At 40.7% G+C, this 19,547-nt stretch overlaps 1 protein-coding gene across 1 annotated transcript in view; it reads right to left on the reverse strand.

Annotated features, from left to right (window-relative positions):
- Window positions 1-1,263: 1,263 nt before the first annotated feature.
- SDC2 (syndecan 2) overlaps window positions 1,264-19,547 on the reverse strand; it is a 60,735-nt gene continuing 42,451 nt past the window's right edge. The window contains exons 2-5 of the mRNA XM_080378497.1: window positions 12,758-12,869; window positions 5,714-5,847; window positions 4,783-4,918; window positions 1,264-3,543 (exon numbers count right to left, since the gene is read on the reverse strand). Of these exons, the coding sequence (XP_080234623.1) occupies window positions 3,380-3,543; window positions 4,783-4,918; window positions 5,714-5,847; window positions 12,758-12,869 (546 nt within the window). The 3' untranslated portion in view covers window positions 1,264-3,379. The remainder of the gene's footprint in view (window positions 3,544-4,782; window positions 4,919-5,713; window positions 5,848-12,757; window positions 12,870-19,547) is intronic.

Below are 19,547 nucleotides of genomic sequence, written 5' to 3' on the forward strand. Positions count from 1 at the left end.
GTCTTAATTCAATGAAGTGCAACGCTCAAAGTGAAGAAAAAGCTGCCTATGCAGCCTGTAAACGTGATCCCAAACTCACTTGTAAAGCTGGCAAGCAGAAGCACCAGGAACTCAACCTCTGAAGTTACTTTTCTATGAATAAAGCAAAGGTGAGAGACTTCTTTTAACATAAGCATTACATTACTTGCGTTGGCCTTCATTTGCAAAGAATCTAAGAGGAAATAACCATTTATAACTCAGGGTGAATGAAAGCAGACTGGCATTTTGATAAACACTGGAGCTTATCAATCACAAGGAAATGCCTTGTGTATCAGGTCGCAGAGGACCTTCAGAGCTGGTACAGTGTCTCCAGCAGAGAAGAGCCAGAGGTCTCTAGGAAAAGCCATCCCAGAGGTACAGATGCCGCTGGCTAGCTGCGGGCAGGCAGCGCAGCATCCACAGCCTGGCACTGAGACTCCCAGCTGCCCAGCAACATCCATGAGTAGCCAGAGCATTGCTAGAAACACATCCAGGAAGCGGAGAACAAAAGAGAAGCAAAACCAAAGACCAACTCATGCTAGGGAGCCTCACGTGAGAGATGCATATTCAGCTGCCGATTTCTTCTGAACAGCATTGCTGGAAGCCAGGTGTCTGCATCAGCCTGGTTTTGAGACCGATGAAAACTGAACCAAAGTTTACAATTGAGATGATAGCTCTGATAGAATTTTTCCCTAATAGTATGGTTTGGCACTGAAAACAGAAAGACAAAGAGATCACGAGATGATAAATGCTACCATCACGCCTACTGCATGCTGAAGAAGTTTCAGGTTTTAGTTAGGGAGGGTGGGAGCACTGTGATACTTTAAGTCCGTGTACATAGCTGAAGCATTAAACCTCTCCTGCATGTAACAGAGCAGATAATGGAAGTGTAGGGGAAAGAAAGGCGAGTGGTGAAACAGAGCTGAAACTTTACCATCGCTTCTGCCTGTAAGCAGATGCAGGAAGAACCAGACAAGCGTAATATTTGGTAGCCTGCATAATTACGAGTGTCTACGTTGGATAAAGTGTCCTGTACGTTAAGTATAGAGGCAGAGTCTAACCTATATAAATAAAAAGAAAACAGCTTCTTAATATCAATTTGCTGAAGAAGGAGGAGACAATTTATCTGGTGTTTAATATTTACAGCTATACTTACAGTGATAATCATTGCATCCTTAAAGAAAATTCAGATCTACTACCTTAAGCAAAGTGGGCTTCAAAAAACTGGATGTCAGACTGTACAAATAAAGTATTAGTTTAGGCATGGTAGACTTTATTTTGGCACTTTAACAAATGCTTTATTTTACAGCAGTGGCACAGCATTTGCCAGAAATTTTCTTTTCTTGGCACAGTTATTTCAAGCAGTTATTTTACTAATTGAATTTCACTAAATATTGCACAATAAGATATACCTGTTAAATTCTTACCCTGTTTTTACTTGTTGAACTTTTATGGCTTTGAAAAACTTGCCAGTAAGTATAAGTAATTTAAAAAGCAATATATTAAATATTTTAGCACAGGATAGCATTTGTTTGTTCCTAAATGACCACTGAACTTGGGACAGCAACAAATACAAGTTACGCAACTCTTATCTGAAGAGCTACCAGATCTTATTTACAATACATTGCCATTTCTGAGAAGCAGTTCAGCTTGACATCCTGAACACCTACAGTTTGGAAATCTCAAAAATAAAAAATGAGGAGGTTAACAGAGCAGAAGACGAAGCCATTTGTCTGTTACAAAGCATAATATAAGGAGGCAGACTATCGTCTTCTCCATGTGTCCCTCTATCCAACACCTATCTGAGGTCTAAGCAACAAAGCCTTTTCTCTTCTACTCGGAATATTTCTTTCTTCTCTATGAAGATATTCCACTTGTCAACTCTTCTGCCGGAGTCCGAGTAGAATAAACCCAAATTCTCCAAAAGGATGGGGAAAAAAACAAACCCAAACAACAAATCAAAAACCAATATACACAATAAATGAACCCAGGTACTCCTTTGAATTTTACAGTACGGAAAACAACATTTGCAGGAAGAACAGGTCTGTGTCAATACTGCCATTAAATATTATGCAAAGGTCAAAAGACTCATAACTCATACACCAGATGCAAGACTTAAACATTCCTGCTTTTCTCCACCACTTCAGCAATACATCTGGTCCAAGGATCAGCATGATCAACAGGCTTTTTTTTTTTTTTTTTTTTTTTTTTTTTTTTGTCTGGATTTTGAAGAGCTACTAGTTGTATTCTGTGACATTAAAACATAAGCATGTAGACATAAAATGAAAAGCATACAAAAGTATATCACAATGGAATTCTCAGTATTAGGCCACATGATTTATTCAGTAGTGTTTATGTTCCCAAATTACAATTATGTCTATCCATGTAGGACTACAAAAGTTACCATTAGAATTGTCTGTGCTTATAAAATACCAACATTTTCTTTTACTGTTATATACTCATTAACACCAGTCTGCGACAAGTCACATATAATCATAGGCACTTCAAAGGCTTTAAAAGACGTTTACAACTTAAATGCATTTTTAAAGAACAAAAATTTAAACCCCTACTTGTACCTTCAAATTGCAAATAATTAACAAATACAGTGGCCATAGAAATCTGCAGCAACTTCTCAAAATACTGTTAGAGTCTTTGGGTTTGCTTAGGTTTGTCAGTAGCTTACTCCAAATCTTCCTCACAGGAGATTTGTTTAGTAAGAATACGACTATACAGTTTGTAGTAATAATCCAATTTTACACATTAATTTGCTGTTACAAATCTCACTGAAGCTACAGGTACGCTGAGAAACAATGCAAAGTGTAAAATTGATATCCTGACACAAATTTATACAAAGTGGAGGTTAAAGTTTACATAGCTGAAAAATTACATTTACACTAAAAGTTACTGTTATCTGAATTATCTGAAGACAAATTGCACCATGACAACTACAAAAAGGCATTTTGTGGAAACAGATAAATTAATGAAATAAGAACTAACTTGTAAGATCAATCTGAGACATGCCGACAAAAATTAAACAACTTTCATTGAACCATAGGATAAAACAATAATTTTCATTATTTTATATTTATGCATAAAGTTTTAAAAATGATTCAGTGAACATCAATGGTTTTATAAAATAATGCTTTGCCACTGTTATTCACAGAACACTGCAAATGTTAAGTTTTAATTTTACATTTTTAAAGGAATACATGGAAAGTTTTAAATACAATGGGATTTTATCATAAAGGTGCCGTAATGGCTCTTTAATGAAAAACAAAAAAAAAAATCTTCATTATTCTATGCAAAAGCTTTATTTAAAAAAGTTCAGTGATCTCATAAATAGAGACACTAAATAGGAATTTCATGCGTAAAACTCCTTAGTAGGTGCCTTTTGATAGGCAGCACAGGATGGTTTACGTTCACCAAGGTCGTAACTGCCTTCATCCTTCTTTCTCATGCGATATACCAGCAGCAGGATAAGGAAGATTGCGAAAAGAAAACCAATAACTCCACCAGCAATAACAGCTGTAATCAAAGAAACAAAGATTCACAATATGCCAGAAAAACAAGTTTAGCATCATGTTTCTTCTTCATCTCACACAATCAGTCCGTCATTATTTTCAAGTTATGCAAGTGTCTTGATTATTAGTACCCTGAAATATATTCTCAGAAAGCCTGTTTGTGTTTATGAAGGCAATCATTTAAAAGGGCATTCCACCTACAAGTCAGTGATCCAACAACCCACAGTTCTAAAAAGGTTATTAAAAGTTTTCCAAATCCTCAATTCAGAAAGCCACCAATACTGCCAGAGCATAAAGTTGTCTTAATTTACAATAACAACATTTAAGTTTCTTTCAAACTCATTTTCAACAGTTAACATTTTCCGCCTTAAAAGAACTATTTTGTTACACTGGCTAAGAAATGAGTTTTCTCTTTTCTCCATCAGTTTTCACTCTGACCTAGACTGAAATGAATTTTCTTTTGATGAGTAATAGGAGAGAACATTACATGGAGCTGTAGGAACAGAGGCATTATATTCATCATGCATTTGTGAATGTGTAGGAAGTATCAACTCCAACTAGACTTCCAAGAGCAAACCCACATGCTTCCACTGATACGGATATCTAGGCTACTTCACATTTTCATGCTTACAGGAAGATGCAGTCCAAAACTGACTTTCATGCCTCCCAACAGCCCTTCCAAGGACATGGGGGGAAAGTATACCCATAAACACTGTTCTTATAACAAAAAACCTCACATGCAGTGAAAACATGGGTGGCCAGCCTGTGCCTCCCTAGGTTATGCATGGAAGTAGACCCACTGTATCCTAAGGGCAGTGCTCGTCCATCCCTCTCTGTCCACTCATCCACCCACCCCTGCCGTGAGCTCCTCCCAGGCAGGGTCCATCTGCACAGGATGGACCAGACAGCGATGTGCTCTTGGAGTGTGGGTAAGAAATACATTTCTGCACTATAAGCATCAATCCAAATTGCAACTCCCTGTCTGAGCCGTTAAAGCTGCAGATAGTCAGCAAGCAGTATTCAACTTGTGGGCATCAAATCAATTTGCAACCAACTTCACGATTAAATAACTCCAGAAGACTTCCATTTCATTCTCATCAAATCAACCACTGGCTACCCACTATGAATGTGTTTAAGAATCTACCAAGAAAACACAAATGCTGAATTTGCACTATTTAATATGGATCCCCTCTGTTTTCTGTGATATTTCTGGTGAGATAGGCTTTGGCAAACACTGCCTCACCTGCCAGAACTTCTGTTCTCTGGAAGAGGTTTTCTGAATGCTTCTCGGTGAACACGTCAGTGTCATCCCCTGGCTCATCACTCTTCTTCTTGGCACCCGTCTCGGGCCTTTCCTCTTTATCAATTTCTTCAGGTGACTGTGGCACAAAAAGGAAAACCGCGTCGCTTACAAACAGGGCGCACCATAAGTCGGCACAGTCACTGTCACTGCCCATCACGGGCAGCCACAAAGCTGTGGCTCCATGTGCATACTCCACAATACCGACAAACACACACAGGAAGCTTTTTGACCGTAGAAAGCTGTGCTAGGCATTGTAACTGGACCTATCTGTCATCACAATGTTGGAATGAAAAACACTATCAGCAAGTTTAAACCCCCAAAAGCGCATTTAGCGAACAGCTGTTAAGTATTGCCTGTGTTTATCAGAATAACAGCCTCTGAATGAAATAACAAATCCGAAATTAACACGTCAGGTATGTTATATTCAGAACACCTTTGAGGGTAACTTAAGTATCACCTATGGTAGTAGAAGGAAACAGTGAAATACTAAATGGAACCTGGCAAGTATTCAAACTACAGCCAAACCACACAACACTCTCCTTTGAGAAAGGAAGTTTCATGCAGCATTTTTTAATAACTCTTTGAGAGACTTAAAAAAGGTACAGCTCAGACTCAAAGGTATCATGAGAAACTATCTTGTGTATCATGAGATACTGTTTTTTGCATCTCTCTTCTTTTGTGTGAAAGCCAGACGTCCCTATGTAGACTTTCTAGTAGAAATGAAACTGAGCAGCTCTGTATTCAACAGGCTGCAGTAGCATTCATTAACGTTTGGGGGGGCTTTTAAATCCATATAAATCAAAGTTAATATCAAGCCATCAATGGGGTACAGCAGAACCATTTCAAATGGTATTGCTCTCCAGCCACACACCTTTGTTTGTGCAGGCACCTTGGTCTGCATTTTCACCGTGGTGGTCTCAGCCCTAGATGCATCACTAGTTGTCGGTAACTTTGGAAGTGTTCTGGATGTTGTTATCACTGCACTATCCTCATCTTCTTCAGCACCTGGAAACAAAAGAGGTGACATTTCATTGACCTGTGAAATTCTTCCAGACTAATTACGTTTTTTGTTATGACACCAAGGTAGGGGTGCTTGCGCAGCCCACCTTAGGGAAATGGTTTAGATGACAATGCCTAAGATAAAGGTGCGAGTGCAAACAGTGTGCCCCAAGTGACCCTGTGAAAGAGGAAGCAGGAAATTACCTCAGTGTTTCTGAAAGAGAAGTAGCCAGCCTGAAAAGAAGTATGCAAAAAGCATAAACACTTGTAACCTCTGGAGCAGGAGCAGCATCAGGGCTGCTGTGACCCTGCCTGACATGCCCCTGTGCTCTGCTGGGGCTTGGCAGCACCACCCCCACCCTGTGGGTGCCCCCAGCAGCCACCTCCCACTCCCCCACAGCCACCATGGGAGCATCCCCGGAACCCCCACCCTGGCGGTGCAGGGTCACCTCCTGGGGGTGGCAGGAGGTGGTGGGGCCCCAGGATCACAAGGGGCTGGGGGCACCTGTGTCTCCCACAGCAGAGGGGTGTGGGCAGAGGGTCCTGAACATCCAGATAAGGAGAGCTAGCACACCCCCACGGCTTGCGAGAGGGGTGTGTGTCTGTCTGTGTGTCTGTGTGTGTGTGCGCGTGCACAAATCTTGTGTATGGTGCATGTTGGGATCAGGTACAGAAAGGGGGGTGGAAATTTGTAGTTGGATGTTAAACATTTTTTAAGTGGCTCGTATTAAAGTTACCTGTTGTATTGCTGATATTAAGCTCAAAAGTACAGTTTAATGATTGCCAGTTAATGGCATATCATCAATCAATCAATTTCTTTATCTGGACTTGACTTAAACTACATGAACTGACCAGGTTTTCCCTGTAACACAGTGCTTCATCAACAAAATCTCTCCTCTACAGCAAATCCATTAAACCCTCAAACATAAAAACCCAAGTAGTTTCTATCTGCAGGAAGACTGCTATTTCTTTATGTTTCAGTCACCAGGAATTCATGTGTTTTTAAACTCCACATAATTCAGAAGCCTTTTCCTTTTGAAATAAAGAGTAAGAGGACAGAAAACTCCCTAAAGATGACCTTAAATTTAATTTCCTCCACATTCAAAGCCCTGCTGGAGTATGAAGGCTCCTTTAGAATAAGATAATGGACATGTCTAATAAATATCCTGTAGTGATACTGGAAGGAAGAAGACACAGACAAGAGACTAAATTACTGCAAGGCCTGAAAGAGGAAAAGAATCAACCTATTCTTGGACCACTCCTTAGGAATCTCAATGTGTTCTGCTCATTACAGACACCGATTATCCAAGTAACTACTGGGTAATAAATCCAGGAAATGTGCATGAGAGTAATTCCTAACAAATAAAAATATATCCTCTTACAACAGAATAGTATGACTCACTCATTCCAAACTGACTTCTTATCGAATTTTTATAGAGAAATAAAACAGGTTGAAAATACAAGTGCAATAAAGACATTTTGAACCCACGATCAAGAATTCTATACATTTGGCATTGAAAGGAAAACTATTTCTTACTCTAGAAAAGAAAACTTGGAATCATGAAAAAAGTACTACGTTCAAGCTACCAGCATGGAACAATACTGGAAAAACCGTCAGAGACAGCAAACTTACAGTGCAGCCTCCAGAATAAAGACCTCACAACAAGAATCGGGTATTTTCTTGAAATGCTACTCAAAGATCAAAAAACCAACATCCTGCTTCAAAAGAGAGATGAGGAAGGGCATCCAACAGGAACATTTTTCTGGCTTTGCCTCAAGAGTTTTCTTTGAGAAATAAAGGCCCAACGGATATCTCAGCCTGCTTTACCTTCCAAAGTTCCTCCAAATTACACAAGACTTTCACAGTCAAGGAAATTAAAATTGATGATCAGATTAGAGATCTGATAAAACACACTTTGAGAATAGAGAACTTTTATTTTCTTATTTTTATGAAATGATAAATCCCACTTAATCACAATTGCTCCTTCAAGTCCTTAAATGCCACCTTTGCTTCAGGCAACAGTTGTGTCTGCCAGATAAAATGGTGAGTGTTACAGGTCTGAACCTCACTGGCTAGAAAGGATGCAAACCTCTGGTCTCTCAATAAATGGATGACTAATCTAACTCCTGAACTAGTTGCTAGGTTTGCACTAAAAGTACCCAGCTCCTCTACTGTATGGCCTCAGGGGAATCCCGACAAACCCAAAAACATCAGGGCACCTGTCATTTAGGCCTGACTTGGGTACTGGCTCAGACACACCCCCACAGCTCCTGCTTTCTAATTAGCTTTATCTAGACAGGTCTCTGCTTGGCATGGAGTAGGTCTAAACAAGGGGAAGGCACTACTGACAGTAGTGTTCTCAGAATTACTTGTAAATAAGACTGAAGGATCAAAAAACCTCTCTAATGCTCTCCAGAACACAGCAATAGCATTCCACATAGTATCATGTTCCCTAAAACGGAAAAAAAAAAAAAAAACAAAAAAAAAACCACCTCCCTCCCTGAATCCAAATAAGACTGGAAATATTAACTATAGAGTCTATGTCATGAGCATAACTTCCAAATAGGTTGTTAAGATGAATACTGTGAAATGGTTGGAATATAAGAGCTTAACCTCTTCCTCTTGAACGTATTACTGTCTCTTTAGATGTTTTCTGGATTTGGCTAGCTTGGGTGGCGGTGCTGGGTATTAACTGCCATGAGTCCCTCTACAAATAGATACTGCCCTGTTAATGAGGGCACCAAAAAATCTCTGCAGTAATTAAACTCATAGCCATCTCTGTGGTAAAGAGTTGAGAGCTCTCGACCATCACACACTGTCTTATCCACTGCAACTTCTTCAGGATGCCCAATTGCTGTCTTCATAGTGGTCAAAATAGCTCTAAATTGTGCTGTAGTGTTGGAAATATCTAATGTAGCTCTCAGTGATGTATCTATTACCTGCCTCTTGGATAATGGAAACACAAATGCTCTTTCACAGTCTTGGGGCTTGAGGAAACTTGTCAGGAAATCAAGACTGTGCCAGCTTAAGTTATTGTATACTACAAAAAGCCCATGGTAGCTAGCACTCTCACTTGCAAAGCAGCCCGTGACTGATTCTTCCTACCAAACAAATCCAATCATTTCACCCTATCTTTTGTCATCACGATTATTTGCTGTTGCACATCACACTCTGGGAGTACTACCATCACAAACTTGTCTTAAGGTGAGCACACACATACCCACCATCTCTTTCACACCTTCCATCTCTACGATCCATGTGACACCTACCAGAATAACACATTTTTAGCTGGCTTATCTCATTCCCATTCACATGAAAAGTCCCCAATGCAACCTTTAATCAACATAGTGTTAGGCAAGAGACGACACTGTAAACATTACTAGTGCCGTATCAGGGAACTGCAGCTGAAATAAATGGAGACAGTGGAAGGATGCTGCGTCTCTGATATTTCCCACCTGAGGAAGGAAACTTCCCCCAACAAAACTTGAAGAAAGAATAAAAGGAAGCGTTCTAACTATACTGACATATAAGATTCTGCCCAGCACCACAAACCCACACTTTCAAACAGTATCACAATAGGTTTTAATGTTAATATACCTGGAGAACCAGGCAGTCAATGTCACGAGACATGTTTGGGGCTGGTATAGCCGGTGGACAGAAGATCTTGCTCCAGGCCAATACGAAAGACACTTACGAGTCAGTCCAACCTTAGGAAATGGAAAATGAATCCTTGCTGTGCTGCTGCACCCCAGGAAGGGAAGCACACCAGGAGCACCCAGCGTTGGCCATGGCCCTCCTGCTGGCTCCTGTTCAGCACCTGGGAGAGCGCCCGTGTGTCCCCGGTCCCATTCCCCCCTGCCCAGAACCATGGCCCCCCTGGCCATGCCACCACCTGTCACCCAGCCCCGTGCCACACTGCCACTGGACTCCTGAACCGCCTTCCAGCCTCGGAGCGTACCTTCAGCTTCCTGTTGAGTCAACAGCCAAGAGCATTGTGTTTCTTGGAGAAGCTCCAACCCCACCACCATAAATTTCCTCCAAGAATAGTCCCCAGCTGCAATGTCAGTCTAGACCTAGTTCATCCTAAGCTAACCTCAACTCAAGCTGCTATTGACTGACAAATATTAGGCTGGGGAAGAAAAAAAAGGAGAAGGAAAAATTTGCACGAGATTCTGATATATACACTGCATTGACTTGTCTACCATGAGTAACTTAAGACACAAGAAGCAGAGTTTTCTAAAGAACTTGCAGATAAATCTGACATAAATACCCTTAACGTAAGGGTAGTTGTGCTGCTTAGCAGCCACTTCCAGGTACCTGCAAGACCAAGGCTCAGTAAAGACCTTTGATGCCAGAGGAAAAAGTAACAGTAGCTATAAAAGCATTTCAAGTTGTACATAGGCAGGAAAACTATTTTTACTCTTTTGTTATTATTAGGCTATATATAAACAACAGCACTAAAAAGAGTGATGACAGTCTGAGGCATGTCCTCATAGATGGAGACCGCAAGAAGGAAACAATGGAATAATGAATTCACTACAGACGTTCTGCTATTGATACAGGACAATCAGGAAGCAGGCATGGCTCCTTTGGAAACTGTTGACCAACAGATTCAGACTGAACACTTGGGCAAATGCACAACAGTAGCTGAATGTACATGAAGACTAAAAGCGGCTATGAAAGAAAAGAAAAAAAGAACACCATTACCTTTTTTTCTCCTTACAATAAGCCCTCAGCCAATTTCTTGTTTGAAATATGTCATGCCTACAGTGACATTTGTCCATGTTAATGCTGCTTGAAGATCTGCAAGGGCATTAATGGTGGTGCTGACAATTCCTGTTTATCTCCAAAGGCCTGGTGGCAGCTAACAATTTTCATAGCAAGGAAAGGAGTCAGCATGTTGTCATCTTGGATCTGTTTGCTTGGAGTGGAATCACATAGCAAGAAAACCACTCTTGAGTGTGAAGGCTCTTCCTGCTGGAACACTACGCCACTGAGCATGCAGTAAAGAGGAACACATTCAACATAACATGAGGAAAATTGATCAGTGGTACATCTGCAGGACACTTTCTACTTCATAAGATGGAGACAGAAGTAAGTATAGGATGAGTAGGGTGCAGGGGATCCTAATATGCTTCCCTCCTGAGACTTTTTTTTAAGTGAATAAAACTGGGTCCACAGATTGCTCAGAAGATTATTTGAACTTCTTCCTTTGTTCAAAAGTAGTAGATTGAGGTACTGCCACATGAGCTCTCTGGAGGGGCATCCAGCTACTCTTAATCTACATGAGACTTTTCCTGTTTTCTTGTAGGAAAGAAAAAGAGACTGCCAGAGGCAGCAAGAGTGCATTATACACTCTATCTTCCACCCACAGTCAAGGCTGAGCACAGGAAAAGAGAAGAGAAAGCCAAGGCATAATTGTTGGTGCATTACTGTTGGTGAAGTCTAGAGGTAGTTTCTGTCCTGGCTCCACTTTTACCACTGAGATGGGTTAATCAAATCTGAAGCCAGTTCTTGTATACTCCTTTCCACTTCAAAAGCAGGGCTGCATTTTGAATCATCCATATTAGAAACAGCCAGACTACACAGAGGGATGGAAAAAACCCCAAATCAGACCATTCTCCATACCACTATTTATTGTCAACCTGTCTCCTTCCCTGAAGCTTACAAAGTCACCAGCATCTGAAGACATGACAGAATGGGATGCTGACTGAAAGGGCAATTTTCCTGTAGATCAGAATTTTCCTGTAGATCACAATTTTACTTAGACAGTCCTAGGAACTGGATGAAATCAATGACTTGTTAATTTAACTTTTTTTTTTTTTTTCAAATGAAATGTTAAATTTCCCCTCAAAGAAGTCTGCAGCAGGAACGTCCAATTAAGCCTCTGATCACACTGGAATGTCAATTTGCCCCTCTGGAGGATTCCCAAAAATGTAGGGTGTCACCTGCATTTAATATATCTTTGAATCACCAAAAGACAGGAAACACAAAAATCCACCCGAAAAATCTCAGCTGTGGCTTACAAGGTAACAAAGACAAAGTGCTACAAGAGGGGGTCATCCTTCAAAAATCCCTAACTATGTATAAACATAAAAAGACAGATTACAAAAAGTGAAATAACAAACAAGTAACACACTTGGGAAACAAATGGGATTTCCACAACAGCTCAACAAATACAATAAGGAAATCTCTCTTCCAGAACTACCATAAAATCCTGCACTTAGCTTTTAATGGCTGGAGCCTCCCAGCTAGTCTGGAAGATACTTCACAAAGAAGCTTTCTAAGAGAAACGATTAATGAGGTTTCATTGACAGCTTTTTGAAAAATTATGAGCTAGCTACATGACATGTCTCTAATGAGTGTTTAAGAGTGAGAACTCAGTATGTTATGCTTAAGAACTTCTTTATTCACTGTATGGATGTAATTACCTCAGAGAAAACCCATGGTTTTGGCAGTATCTAGACTTCTAAATTTAAAACAAGAAGAAAAAGGAACAGATACCATGTTTATGTGAACCTGGATGCATGTAAGAGAAAACAAGATTGCTGCTGCTATGTTTTCTTACAGACTGCTAAATTAGCATTATGTCATGGGAGAACTAAGCCTTCTCTAATCCTTATTTCTAAACTCCAGAGAGAACTACACAGAAACTAGAGGGAAAGCAGAGAGACAGCAAAGAAAAAATAACGCTGTGAAATGATGCAACTAAGGAGTAAGAGAAAAAAAGCAGAGAGTTAATATTTAAAACTCAGCCCCCAGGGGTGCTCAGTGCTCTGTAAACAGAGCGCGCCAAGAACTTGTGATACCGAAAGTAACATCTCCAGTTTACAAAGGAAAACTGCACAGCTCTTGCTCAAATAATTGCATTACTTCTTATGCTTTTTAAAATCAAATTGTGACATGTTGTCTCACCTGAACCTGACCCAGAAGAATAATCATCATCATCAATTGGATAGACGCCTGATGCTTCTTCAACAGAGCTGTTGTCAAGGTATAAATCTTTATCAGAGGTCAAATCTGCTCTCTGGAAAACAGATAAGAGGGAATGGTTAAAAAGATAACAGTTCTCTAGCACAGCAGTCTCTTAATCTTCACTCCTATTTCCAAAGTTGATGATGGCACACTGAACAGTTTATACTTTCAGTTTATGCAATACATTCATCTAAGCTGTTAAAGAAATTTGTAAGAATAACATCATAAAGAGAAATTCAAGGCTGCACAATGAAAACTAAGAAACCACCTTATCTTTAGGAAGCAAATCACACTTCATCTCATTAAATGCATGAATGAATAAATAGGATTTGCAATGTACTCTGCAGAGATTCTGTAACAAGAAAGCAGCAAATCCCAGGACTGAAGCCCTCTGTCAAGATCTCAAATATACAAATCTATAGGCTGTTACGTGAAGTCTGTCATTTGATTTCAAATGGGAAGCAACAAGAGTGTGTATCAAAAACCATCTCAGAGGTATATTGAGCCAAACCTCATGAAACTCTTTACAAGTTAGAACAAACAACTAAGACTACAGAATACAAATGTTTCTAAGACAGTAGTGTTGATTAAGGGTTATGACACTTCCAGCCGGATCAGACAGCAAATCTCCAAAATTTTGGTCAGACATGATGCTCCAATTTTAAATGAACACATCTCTTCTAAAATTTAGCTGTAGCTTCAACAGGCTAAAAAGTTGGCTTCTTGTGACTTTCACCACATTTTTAGAAGTATTTTCCTACTAATGAGAGATTCTGCTAAAATGAGCTGATACTAGAACACGGTATCAGTCATCCTTTTAGACTGACAGTTCAAGCTTTGAAAGACTGGAAGTTGTCTTCCCCCACAGCAGCTTGTGCTTTCTCAGCAGAGCATAAACTTCCTTATGGGAGCCATGTATCCTTGATGACCGAGATGGCACCTGCCGCTATTACTACTATTACTTTTACCAGCATTTCTGTGAATGCCCATTTGCCAGGACTTGCTGAAAAAGTATGACAGATGCAAATGGAGCTTGAATTCAAAAAGCCGAATACCAAAATACTACACCAAAAAGCATTTGTTCTGTATCTCATTTAAGCACCCAAACCTGCTATTCTGAGTCCCAAGGGCTCCCATCTTACTTTTTACTGCACGGCATTGATTGCTCATTTTATTCTATCTAACATTCAACTGTAGCTTTCCTAAAGGGGTAGCAAACTGTGAAAGAGATAACTCCTGTATGCAAAGACCCACACCCACATCTGACTTTTTGAGGTAAATTTTTTCCCAGAGGTCTAAAGAAAATTGTTGAAGATGTGTGACTTTTTTTTTTTTTTTTTTTTGGGGGGGGGGGGGGGGTTTGGCAACAGATTCCTGTTCTAAGCTTCTTCACAGCAGAAAGCTGCTCTTCAGTTTGATCTACAATAAAAATGGATTATGGAAAGCAGAAAGGCCATCTTGACTATCAGAGTATTTAAGAGTGAAAGACCTTTGCACTGGGGGTACCTAACACTTCTCTGATCAGCTCTGAACTAAAACAGTGTTAGCCTGTTTTTCTTCTACAGAGGAAAAGAAAAACAACACAATACTTGGTCAAAGTCTACTCTTGCTACAGCAGCTTTGAATATGGCGGGGAGGTAGTAAAAAAGCCCTGTTTTTAAGATAGGTTTACAAAAGGCTTGCTCTCATCTGCTGCTGCGAGTTCACATGGTCTGCTTGGAACTGGCTGCAGTCCAAAGCAGAAATTCAAAACAATGTGTGGTCACCATCAAATGACTTAATTCCTTTAAAAGATGTCTCCAAAGGAAGGCCTGAAGTATGTCGGTAGGTGTATAGGTGGTATTGTAATCAAGACACAGCTGAGAGCGTTTCCATATAGGAAAACAACTCCCTGTCACGGGACAAATATCCTGCTGTTCAGCAGGCTGCCACAATGGACCAAGCCACTTTGCCCCGTTTTACTTTCAGCCACAATGATGGTACAAAACCACCCACTCTGCAATATCAGGCAGGAAAAAACAAAGCAGATTTAAAAGGAAATGCAGGTGGCTGACCATGAGTATAGAAAAAGCATACAATATTCAAAAGCTATCAGAGGCAGTGAATGTTACCCAACACCAAGCTCGGAGAAAAATTTCAAGACCTATTTGGAGAAATTTCCTAACAATGAAAATTGCCAATAACATTTGGCAACAGCTGAGAAAAAGCCTGCATTTGCAAATGTTAGTGCATAAAAACCAGTCTGCATGAGAACAGAAGCATCACACATCCATGCCCACAATTTTTAATGTTGAATAAAAATATGAACTTACCAATCAATTTATTCCCTAGGCCATTTCCCACTTCTGTCTGTATCAGAAGCAAATTTAGCAGATTTCAAAACCCAAATGAAACCCAAAAAAGCCCTATCCCAAAACAAACAACCCTGTTTCCTTGCTCCTTCCAGCTTCACAGGACTCAGAGAAAACAGAAATGATCCCTGATAGTTCTTCCAAAGACTCAGTTTTTGTAAGACAGCTGAGCAGCTAACCCAACCCAGCTGCAAGCGCCTGGTCAGCCAGGCTCCCTACCATCATATCCACTCCCTTTCTTTCAATGAATCATGGCTTTCCAGCTGCCAAAAGATTTCATTTCTAGCTATGTTGAGATGTTCTCAAGATTTAAACCAGCTGAAAACAGAGGAACAGAAGTGGAAAAAAAGCCTGGGTAGTTTTCTGCAGCAGTTTGAGCATCCATTGTATTTTATTCTGGGGATGAAAAGGATACAATGTGAAGCATTATTTAATATCTGGTATTGTGGATGGCACAACTCTATCAGAATGCAAAAACTATTCCCCACAGTCTTAGAGACCCAGTACATTTACTATAGGGGGAAATATATGGTACAGTGAACTCCACATGCATTCAGATCAGACATCAAGCTCCATCTGAGGAAGATGCTCTGCAGCTTCTCTGGCCGCAGCCCCTTGCTTCAGCCTATTTTCAGTATGAATAATTCTTGTCTAGTGGAACTCAGGCAGGACACGAGCACCCTCTCAAACCAAAGGCACAAAGAAGCATACTCAAGCTTAAAAATCCCCAAGCATTTGCATAGATAAATGCACTGCACTGTCCCCAAACAGACTCTCTTTGTCAGCTGGCTAGTAGACTTGGGGTAGGGTCACCCTCTCTACATCCACAGCTTGCACCGCTTTTCCCAGTTGCTCAGAAGAACGTAGCTGCCTTAGGCTACTTGGAATGAAAACTGCCTTAAGGTTAAGAATAAAAAGAAAAGCCCAACAGTTAACGAAAAATGCACAGGGTTAAAAAATAATTCTAATAAAACTCTAAGCTTAGAAAAATGAGAGATGGTTAATGAAAATAAAAGAATCTTTCATGGAGCTTAAGTGAGTATCAAGCACTGAAGCCGTGCTTTGCAATTTTACGGTATGTAAAAACAAATTTGATTTTACTTGCTCTAGAAATGTTTTCTCACTTGTCAGCTGGGAAACCATGGGGGCCCGTGGACTACTTCCAGGGTGTTCACAAAAGATAAGTTGGAAAAATAAGTCTGTTGTCAGTAGCTTGGACACAGAAAGGTCTCTACTAGCACTTCAATATGCTTACGGGGAAAAATAAAAAAGTCTGCAAATTCTAACTACATAAATCTATTTTTAGTTATTAGGAAGGCCAAATATTTAAGGGACTATTTCCTATGGCTAACAACTGAAATGAGGGCCCTCATGTCACTTTTATGTAACAGCCTTACTTTCAGATCTATTAAAACAGCAGGAACACCAGGCAAGGATGTCTCTGTTATCAGTCCTTTAATCTGGCCCTGAAGCCACAAAAACTGCTCATTACCTCCTGACAGAGATTGCATTCTTGTCCATCATTGTTATCCCACTTACGTTTTTATTCCAAGAATATAATGCTGCAAAATCCTGTGACCTAAATACTTCACATGCTACATGCCAATGGTCACTGATTCCTCTCTGGTTATTGACTACACTGACATAAATCTAAATTTCATGGATGTAGTTTAGATTAGCACCCATTAAGTACTAGTTAAATGATATTTCCATACCTGTACTAAGTTGAATTTGAAATCTCAAAGTCTTTATTTTACTAAAGCTTGCATTTTAAATTATTTTTAATTTAATAAATCTAGATCATGCAGAACGTTTTAAAAAAACACCTCATTCTAACACTAAATGAGAGAGGGAAAAAAGCAAAAAGCTTTTCTGACTCATCATCTCACAAAAGGCCTAAACCATTCATCAAAATTACAATGGCAAAAAAGTGAAAACAATCTTCAGACAACAGGAGGGTTGGGCTTCATTAAAAAAAAAAAAAAGTATAAAGTGCCCTGTCATACCCATTTCCCTTTTCCAGTCCTGCTGTTACAGTCAGTCCTCCCATTACATGAGGGTGATTTAGGAGTAAGATGTTGAAGACTTTTATGCCACGAGGATGAAGCCAAGAAAGCTGGTGTGAGAGGCAGTGAAGAAGTAACATCTACCATGGCTGTCATGGCTGTTTGAAACTCAGAAGAGCAAGGACTAACTGACACATGGAAGGAAACATTTTATTATTTACAGATGCACTCAAATTTCTGTTCTCTGCCTTTTGGGTGTATGTATGGGACAGAGAATTTGAGGTTTGCAGCTGGGTTATTAATGGTACATTGCCTCCTTTTTCCCCAGATGGAAGTCTTTTGGATGTAGCCCGTTTAGTATGCACAGAACCAAAGACTAATATTTTAAAAGTGATGTTATATCAAAAATATCTAAGCCAGAAGGCTCTTAAATTTTGCAAGCATTACAGCTGTTAATTAGGCAGAGATCTCATATGTAAGGAGAAAGAAAACAGATTCTCTTCTTCTATTAACAGATACTGCTGTTCTATACGTCCTTGTATCAAAGCATGCTCAGCTGGTGAGTCTGAGTCCACTGAAGTGATGTATTCTTCACATACACTACATTTTTGGAAAGCTAACTATCTGAATGCATTCATCTAAAGCCCAAGAACCATTGCAGAGACTCCCATTGAAGGCTGGAGAAAAGGTAGTTGTGAGAAGGAGAAGCTGTATTTCCCTCTAGGCTTCCTGCAAAAGGAACTGTGATCTGCCAGCCAACAGACCTCAGTACTGCCAGACTCAAAGCTGGCAGGTGTCTTCCTATCACTGCTCGCCATTTCTTTGCTTTCCCTCATCACACCAGGAAAGCTACTTCACCGGTGAGACTGACCCATTAAGAGTTCGTTAACCTTGTCCAGGAATAAAAGTCATGATTTTAAACAACAACAAAAAAAAACACCTCTACAGCACAAAACTTGAAAATCAGATTTACATCTTGGAGCACTAGGTTTTCCCAGAGAAATGTGCGAAGCAGGAGAGCATCCACCTTCCATTTCTCAATGTGTTACGGGTTCTCAGAGATGAGCCTCTGGTGGCTCGGACAATGCTCATCAACCTCCTTCAGCCTGCACATCCCTATGCGGCCCACATACACCCTGCTGCAAACACGTAATTTTGAACGAGGATTTTATGTTACAAAGTATGTTTGCCACTAACTGTCTTAGTACAGATGCCTGCCTTTCCTGTCACTGACATGCCCGACAGCTGGGCACAGAATAAAAACAGAGAAGTCACCCCTATTATTTCCTTCCAAGGTGGTGGTGGCCACTTTTAAGGACTCGCAGGCCAAACTCTTCCCAGCAAACCCCACCTGCTGCAGTGGGCCCTTTAGCAGAAGCAGCGGTGGGAGGCATGGTGGCAGGCAGTTGTGGGATTCTTTGAGAAATAATACACTAATAATTAGTGATGTAACTGAAGCACAGCACTCTAAAGACTCTCCATTTTCTTCCTTGGAGAAACTGTACTGCCTGCACAATGGTGATGTTAGTGGAGTGGGTACCGGCTGCAGGAAAGCTGCCCTATGCCACGGTCTGTGTAACCGTGATCACAGCAAAAATATTACTTCCATAACAACAGGCCCCAGATTGAATTTTCCAAGTTTGAGAGCAAGGGTTTCATATAGAAGCCAACATCTGCAGTGCTCATTTCCCCCACATCATTTTGACATGGTTCCCATCCCCCAGTTTTACCTTGGAACAGCCTAAAAGCCTCCAAGCACACCCCGAGGCTGCTGCCTTTCTGTGCCAGTCCTGCTCATCCACGTGCCCAGTGTGAAAACCACCCTTACGCTGGGGACTGCCTGGACCAAATTTGCCAAAGCTACTGCCACCCCCACCGCTGGCTTTGGCCAATTAAATAACAAGCTGTGACTCATTCTGGAAAGCTAGTTTCCAAAGGTTATTTTTAAAATCTTAGAGGAAGTTTGCTGCCCTTCTTCAGGTAAGGCTGAAAAGTATATCGACTCTGTACAGGTGTCCCTACTAGAGCTGTACGTTGGGTGTTTGCCCATGGGGACGGCGCTGGTGCCAGCAGCAGTGCAGCAGGCTGAGACCCTGTCTGGTGCAGTGCAGAGCCGCCACCACGGCCGGAGCACATGCCAGAAAGATTATTCACGCTCCTTGTACCTCATGTAGAACTTCCTGATGCTGCACAAAACTATAGCTTTAGGCCTCCAATCTCTCACGACAGATAAAGAAAGGGTTTGACTGCTCGTGGCTGCTGAGAAAAGGCGGAGAGCCCAAAATAAACACAAGTACTGCAAACTGCTTCTACTACCGCTAGCATCCAACAATAGAGGAGTCTACCAAAAAAGCTGATTTACGGAGATTGCCT

Source organism: Falco punctatus (genome assembly GCF_963210335.1).
Source record: "Falco punctatus genome assembly, chromosome: 3".
Classification (NCBI taxonomy): Eukaryota; Metazoa; Chordata; class Aves; order Falconiformes; family Falconidae; genus Falco; species Falco punctatus.